At 39.2% G+C, this 8305-nt stretch overlaps 1 protein-coding gene across 1 annotated transcript in view; it reads left to right on the top strand.

The window, feature by feature from the left end:
- LOC122356813 (adenosine kinase-like) overlaps window positions 1–8305 on the top strand; it is a 44613-nt gene that overhangs the window by 14165 nt on the left and 22143 nt on the right. Inside the window, exons 5-6 of the mRNA XM_043255884.1 lie at window positions 1990–2162; window positions 6219–6328. Coding sequence (XP_043111819.1) covers window positions 1990–2162; window positions 6219–6328 — 283 coding nt within the window. The remainder of the gene's footprint in view (window positions 1–1989; window positions 2163–6218; window positions 6329–8305) is intronic.

Raw genomic sequence — 8305 nt, forward strand, 5'->3', positions numbered from 1 at the left:
ATATATATCTTATAGAATGAAAAGTCATCATTTCAAACCCATTAGACTTTTGTTTTCGTTCAGAATACTATACTCAGTTCATACATAGATTGCGTTTACAACGTTTTCATGCATGTTTAAATGCGGAGGCATTGAAATCTTTTCAAGGTTAAAATATGAAAATAAAAATATTAAAATATCTTAATTTGCGTTTTGAAGATGAATGATTTCAGAAGTTTAGAATGTACTAATGTGGGTGAGTGGCTGATGACAGAATTTTAATTCTTGTGTAAATTATCCATTTAATTTGGCTTTGATCAAGTTGGAATTCTAATCTGAGAAGTATGCACCTGTTTTAAACCATCACTAGTGCGACAAGTTGGTTTTAGAAGACACATCAGTAGTTAAATGGAGATAACTTGTGTGCAGTGAAGGACTTTCAATTGATTTTAGTATGAATGCACCATCTGGAAGGTTCAGTTTGGCAAGTCAATATTGTGGCAGGACTTACACCGTGAAGATGAAAGCTTCAAACAACTCCACAAAGAAGTAATTAAAAGGCACAAAGAGGAAGATGGATACAAGATGATTTCCAAATCATTGAATATCTCCTGGAGTTCATTTGAATCTTTAATTAAGAAATGGGGAAGAGTATAGCACAGCTGAGAAAACTTTCGATTGACAGGATGTAGTATGTAAATAGTTAAGTAAAATGGATTATGAAAGTGGTTTCACATTGATTTGAAAGAACCTAAGGTGCCTCACTGCAACATTACCCTCATCAACAGCTTTAGGATTTTTATATCTCTTTAGCCTAACATTGAAGAGACCGTACAGAATTACTTCCACACTGTAAACAGAAGTGTGTTGCTTCACAGACAGACACTGTTCTTTGGTTGGAGTGATTAATTTCTCATGTATACAGGTCATCTCTCAGGCAGAGCATCTCATTCACAAGGGGCCCCATCAACAGACATTGCAAGGTTGCAATAAAAGCAGCAAACGTAGCACCGTGTACTCTAATAAATCTTCGGAGGTTAAACCCCACAGCACTAAAAACCTAGAAAGACCTTTTCATCATCCCCATAAAAGTGGCAATGTCACAGTGTTTGTGGTAAGCCACCGTTCAGGGTGCTGGAATTAGTACTCCCCTGTAATCTAGTTTAACACAGCCTACAGACAGACATCCTGTGTCTCATTTCATTGTTCCATCAGTTTTTGTTAAAGTTTCACTCCATCAGAGTGGATCACTGTATATTTAGAAGCTTTAATAAGCCCAGAACTCAATGCGATATCAGTACCCTCTGCCATCTCAGTGCCAAAAAATAAAACACGGTCTACAAATATGAGAGGACGCATATTATATTGGTAGCCATATTGGTATCAGCCGATAAATGTGACTTTTTATTATCCATATACAGTAGATAAAATATATTTGGGCTGATAAATTTAAAGCCAAATTTGTAGTTGGCTTGCCTATTAATAATTATACAGATAAATTAATGTCAGATTAAATTTAGAATATTAAACCATGGTAAAATAAAACTACACATATGGAGAGTAATAAATAGAAAAAATATTTAAAATATATTTTAAGTGTTTAAAACATTGTGAATGTAAATATTTTGAAGTTCAAGTTGTTAGTCACGCAATTGAGTTTTCATCAAATGCTAAACGAGAGACGTGCTTATTGTTCCTTGACTTAATTTTTTTTATTATTTTTTTTTTACCCTGAAATGTATTTGTTTCCTTTCCTTATCAGTTTGCTATTACTTCCTGTTTCCACTAGTTATTCTCTTGCAGAGTTGCACGCATAGGACCTCTCTACCACGGACTGTTTTGCCTTTCCAGGAATTGTCAATATATAGACAACTTCCTAGATCCTGGATATGTGATTTCCAGTCTTTTTTTAACTGTCAGATATGGAAGCTGTGTTTACTTGGTAGAATAATCGCTTTTCCTCTTCTCTCTTTCCTTTGACCTCCCCCCCTTGTCTGTCCTTCCTCTCAGTGGATGATCCAGGAGCCGCACAAAGTGGCCACCTTCTTCGGCTGCATTGGGAAGGATAAGTTCGGGAAGATCCTTAAGGAGAAGGCAGAGGAGGCCCACGTGGACGCCCACTACTACGAGCAGAGCGAAGAGCCCACGGGGACCTGCGCTGCCTGCATCACTGGCGACAACAGGTCAGCNCACACACACACACACACAGCGCACATTCACACACCCCACCTCACTATGCATTGGGACTCGCTGTTCCCTTGCCGGCTGTTCTGCTCTTTTCCGCCAGAGCTCTTGATTTATTTATTTGCCGGGGTTAGATCAGCACAGAGGTATTTTGATACACCGCATGACTTGGCCCTGAAGGGTGCTAGATTCCATGACTGAGCAGATATGTGAAACTGCTTGGGCTGAATTACGTGCTACCTACACATTTGAACGGAGCAGATTGATGTGTTTATTTAAGTGTCACTTACTATTTCTCTGCTTGCGAAGAAAACGCTGTAGTAAGCATGGAAGCTTATTGACTAATCTGTAATTGTATGAACTCTGAGGATTTGTTCAAATGAACACCAGGTTTAAAGACCTGATGGACCTCTGACACATTTTTGGAGTTTGCCCAGATAATTGTAAAAGAAAAATTGACGGGAAAAAAAACAGTCTGGAACCTTGGATATTAGGATTGGAAGTCGTAATATTTTGAATTGCTTTCAATGATTGTGGTTCCTTTTAATAATTTCNTTTTTTTTTTTTTTTTTTTTTTTCAAGTTCATTATCACTTTTTGCTTTTTTTGTGTTATGAATGTAATTTTAATAGACTCTTTAATTAATGTAATATAATATAATATGTCATGAATGAATATCTTGCAGTTCAGTTTGTTGAGTGTTAATTCAGTAACTACACAGGCTGATTCACATTTTGATTCCTTAGAACCGGTTCAAAAGAGTCGATTTGTTCAAAAATCAGACTGTAAATTCACAACAGCACTGCTTAGTAGTAGTTCAGGAAACTGTATTTTGAAGCTTGACAGTTATGGTCGCAGTAAACTGTTTTTGTGTGCTTAGGGGTTTTTCAAAGATATTTTTGGCATTCGGTGAAAAACATACAAACTTTAATTATGACATCATTTACATTTAATTTCATTTTAATTTCAGGATTATTCCTTTTAATGAAAAAAGCATGCATCTGCAGGGGCACCGGTGTCAGTGACATCAGCTGAATAATAGATGCTCCTCTGAGGCAGTCGTGATCGTTCAGGTGGTGATCTGCATTTGTTTTGCATGTTGTCAGCCATGCTATTGCCTTTTAATCAGAGCTGCTAGCAAAACTATTGTAAGTGTGTGTGTGTGTGTACGCAAGCAACCGCTCNGCATTTGTTTTGCATGTTGTCAGCCATGCTATTGCCTTTTAATCAGAGCTGCTAGCAAAACTAGTGTGTGTGTGTACGCAAGCAACCGCTTACAGGTGTGTCCTCTCTGAGCCAAGCTGACAAATGAGAGGCACTGCAGATCATCCTGGTCACTTTATTGTGATTTTATGCATTTGCTGAAACGGAATTGATGTTAAGGGAGTGTTTACGAAAGCAAATACTAACAGCTAGCATTCTCCAGGTATTATAGACCACATTGGAGTACACATGCTTATAGTCATATAATATAAGTTTAAAGGGTCCCATGTAACCAGTGAAGATATGAAATTCGAGAAGGAGATTTATGAGGGCTGGTCTCTTTGTTTAGACTGTCATAGAGTTAGTGTGAGCGAGCTATGCATTAGAGACAGTTTGAAAGAGCAGCGGCTTGTAGAGCTGTCAGCCCTGGCCTTATGAGACTCTTCTCATTAGCACCTCACCTGTCAAAGCAGACCCTTTCATTACAGGAGACTCGCAGACCTGCAGCTCAAGGCCTGAAAGCGGTTTGATCAATATCTTCCTCGATACTTTCTCCCTCCAGCTACGCAGCGCACCTGTACTCAGACGCCAGACGAGAAACGGTGTTAAAAGGCCACTGATTTCAGACCGGTTTGAGGGGGGAGGGAGAGGTCAGGGGTCTACAGCCTGCAGCGAGAGGTCTGCCCTTCCTCTCTGCGCCGCCTCTCACTGTGAGCTGTAATGATAGTGTGGAGGAGAGTCCGACACAATCTGCCTGGTCAGATCAGCGTGACTCTGCCACTCGAAATGCTTATTATGCCTTAATGGATTTGATTTTGATTAACATGGTGACATCAAGCCGGAGGGTGTCAGATCAGCATCTTGCGTGTTCTTCTGTGAAAATTACAATCGGATGCTTTTTGGTCAAATAGGCTTGCTGTTTTATTAGATGTGGATACACAGTGTAGAGATAATAACCACACTGGTTGACTTTAGATTTTTAAATACATCACATTTATTTCTATATTTAAGGATTTAATTAAATCTGAATATTTTTTTCAGATTTATATTTAAAATGCTTTTCGTTTTACTTTATACAAGAATCCTGGGAAAAATATCACAGGTTCCAATAAAATATTATGTTCCCAACATTGATATTAGATATTAGATTGATATTAGAACATATTAGAATGATTTCTGAAGGATCATGTGACACTGAAGGCTGGAGTAATGATGCAGAAAATTTTGCTTTGCATCACAGAAATAAATTGTTTAAAAGTTTATTAAAATAGAACAAGGTTTTAAGTATTTATGATCAAATAAATGCTGACTTGATGCGCATAAGAAAAACATAAAAAATCGCATTTATACTGAGGTTTTGAACCGCTAAGTGCTTTATATAGATATAGAAAAAGTGAATTTAAACTTCATTTTTGATGTATGTTAACTTAATAATTTTCATGTTATGGCCGGTAATAAAACTAAAACGATTATCAGCTTACTGTTATACTGTTCAGAATTTTAATATCCCAAATACATAGCAAACAGATTTTCTCTGAGAGATAGAAAGGATGTATGATGCAGACATATTGTGGCCTGATCTTGAAACCCGCATCAACCACTTGAGTAATGTAGCTCTGTTTCTTGATCATGTGCGCTGTGCACTACAACACAGCTCCAACAGCAAATCCAATTTGTAAGCCACAAATGATATACATGTATATATTCCTGATTACATGATTTACATTTATATTCTCTTGAAGCCTTTTTAACAAGCATGCACCTGTTCATAAATTCTCTGTGTCTGCCTTTTCTATCAAACCTTTTCCTCCAAAAGCCATAACCGCAGGTCTATTGATTCTCATTTGTGGCCTGACTGTGCATAGCAGTGTTTCTTCTCTAAGGCTAATGTTGCTTCATTGTAGCGGCTGGCCTGTTGGGACTGCATCCTCTCAGTAACAAGTGAATAATGAGAGTGGTTGTTTTTCAAAGTGGAATTAGTTGTTTTTGTTGATACGAGGACCACCGGGAGGTTAATGGAGAAACAGCAGTCCCGGTGGACGTTTGCAGTTCTCCTGCATTATTGATTTGTTTGTTCATTTATTTATGGGAAAGGTCTTGTAAGGCATTTGCACTTAAATAAAAAGAAGAGAAATAAAGAAAAAAGTATGTTGATATTTAATTCTGGCAGAGCTGACACTAAGCAGCTGTTTAGAAAACCATAGTCCATATGTTAGTCGTATTCCGCCTACAGCAATTTACAAAGGTACAGCAGCAGCACGTTTCACTCAGTGAAGGAGCTACATAATTTACACAATCACCCTGAAGATAAAGTCGGTTTCTCAACCGCAGTATGTGGTTTGTTTCATATAAAGCCATTTAAGAGAAGGAAATGGGCACTGTTGTTATGAGAAATAGACAGTGCCTTTGGGTCGTATAATGATGATAATTTAAAGATACAATTTTTCTCCAGAACCTTCTGGAAAGAAATGCATTTGTGAAACATTTTATTTCATGTATTCAACTACTTTCTTTAAATCTCGCTGGAACAATTTTCTTGCTGGATGTTTTTTAGATGCCCACAAATATTAAACTGAACACATACATAAAAATAATATGGATGTATTTATTTATTTCATACTACTACAATGTTGTGCAATGTATAAAATAAAATATAAAAAAAAATACAAATACTGAATAATTTATTTAAATGTTTTAAATTTATCACAATTCTCAAACCAGGAAATTATGTTTCCATATTTCATTGTAACATGTACACATTTCGCTGGAAAATTATGAAAATAATAATGTTGACCCCAGTTTTTTTTTACTTTTTTGACAGTGACTGTAGTTTTGTCTTTTATTGTCTGTTAGGTCTCTTGTTGCGAATCTTGCGGCTGCTAATTGCTACAAGAAGGAGAAACACCTCGATCTGGAGGAGAACTGGAAACTTGTTGAGAAAGCCCAAGTTTACTACATCGCTGTAAGTAGAAATGCCTCTCTTGACACTTTGCCTTTTTTGCAGTTTGTCACCACATGATGCGAAGTGTTAAAAATTCAGTTTTTCAAGTTCTTGGCAGTTTGCTTATTCTTTTCCCAGCCAAACTTTGCAGAGGGTGCAGCTTTTTCCTCTTGATGAAGAATGAGAGATTTTGTTTGGATGTGGCGTTTGCAATTGTGATCTATTGGTAGAAACACTGTTATCTAGAGTGTGTAACTTCTATTCCAAACCCTACACTGAAACAAAGGGCTTGGGGAATTGAGTCTGAAACGCAGTTGGTGCTCTTTGACCTGTGAGAGTGGAGAGCTGTGATGGACAGGTCATGAGGGGGTGGGATGACTCACTCCTGAAGGTCACAAGCCGACCCATTTACCTTAAGCCCTTAAAAAAATAAGTTTGTCTAAGCACTTGTCTGTTCTGCTAGTCAACTGTGCTGGTTAATTTCGAGTACACACCACGAGAAGAGAGAGATGCAAAAAGCCGCTGCTCGTAATTACCGGTAATCAAGGTTGGTGTGAAACGAGCGACCCCATTACACTCCGACCTTATTGTTAATGAGCCATTGCAAATGTGATTGGGATGGCTCTCCATGTGGGTCTGTACCTGCTGTAAGCTCCATTCATCGAGGGAAAGTCTGGCATTCGCACCGACTCGGACATCATTTGTTGAATACCTGTATTGTAGGACTGTGATTAACCTCGAAGCAGGAGTCAGTCTTTGAAGCTCAATTTGGCAGCCATTGTAACGTGACACTCTAATCAAATCATTTTTGTCCCTGATTAAACGTTTTTCATCACGCTGCCGTTTGGTGAATGGGAAGCTCGAGGCTATGCATGAATATTGAGGAGCCGTTGTGTGTTGACGGCCTTTGTGTTTTCAAACTTGGCTGAATAAGCCCACGTTCATGGGAAAGTGCACTGATGGCTCTGCCGCTTCGTCGGCTTGTTGTCGCCATCACTTCTTTTCAGCACGCTTGTTACATAAGCGTGCAGTCGAAGCACAAGGCCCTCCGCCGAACATCAAGATCCACATCAAGCTGTGCCCTTGCATGAATGGTTGTCCTCGACGGCAGAGAGAGAAAGCAAGCAAGCACATTCCAGTGTTTATTGAAAGTCTTGTCCCCGTTTTGTCAGCCCAGGCTTTTCGGTAGTGCTTGTTTGACAGCGATCCTGAGGGAGAGGTGATAGTTTCTGTTGTGGATGCCCTGCTCGGTTTGTCCGAGGCTCAAATTTCAGCTGAGATTGGAGTGCTGAGCGTCCCAGCGGGCCGGCTTGTTTTTCCTCCACAGGTCCAAACCAAGCTTCTCCAGGTGCACTGCAGGTCTCCGCTCCACAGACATGTTTAATGCATTTGGCCGAGCTACACAGCCGTGCGTTTTTCTTATTCTCGCTCTCTCACTTTCTGGCCAGAAGCGGGCCAGGGATGGTCGTGGAGTGTGAGAATTGATTATCCGGACAGAGAAAGTTCATTACTGGAGTAGATCTTCTCCCACCTTAATGGTAGAGAGGAACGTTTCTGAATTCTGCTGCCGGTCTAAAAGTGGTGAGCAGGTAGAGATGAACACGTTTCCTAAGGGAGCTGACCAGACCACTATGGCGTTTAAAGTCTCGATGGGCTTCCTTTTTTGTTCTACACACACTTGTTTCTGAAGGGACTCCAGTGCTTGTTTTGGCTGGACGTCAGATCTTGATTGTTTGAACTGAGAAACTGAAAACAAGCCGGTTGATCAAATAAACTGAGCACTCTTGTTCGTAGTCCTGCTGGTTATCTAGGAGTCTCTGTATTCAACTGACGCAGGATTATGTAAGCGATTTCCTCTTCCATATAACCATCACAGGCTGTGGCACCAGCCAGTCTGTCCTTGTTATGCATCAAACCACATCTGTCTCTTTTTCTTTCTCTCTCTCTGTCTCGCTCTTTCTTTCCTGACCTTAAGTTTTTTTTTTGTTTTTTTTTTTTA

Source organism: Puntigrus tetrazona, chromosome 13, assembly GCF_018831695.1.
Source record: "Puntigrus tetrazona isolate hp1 chromosome 13, ASM1883169v1, whole genome shotgun sequence".
Classification (NCBI taxonomy): domain Eukaryota; kingdom Metazoa; phylum Chordata; class Actinopteri; order Cypriniformes; family Cyprinidae; genus Puntigrus; species Puntigrus tetrazona.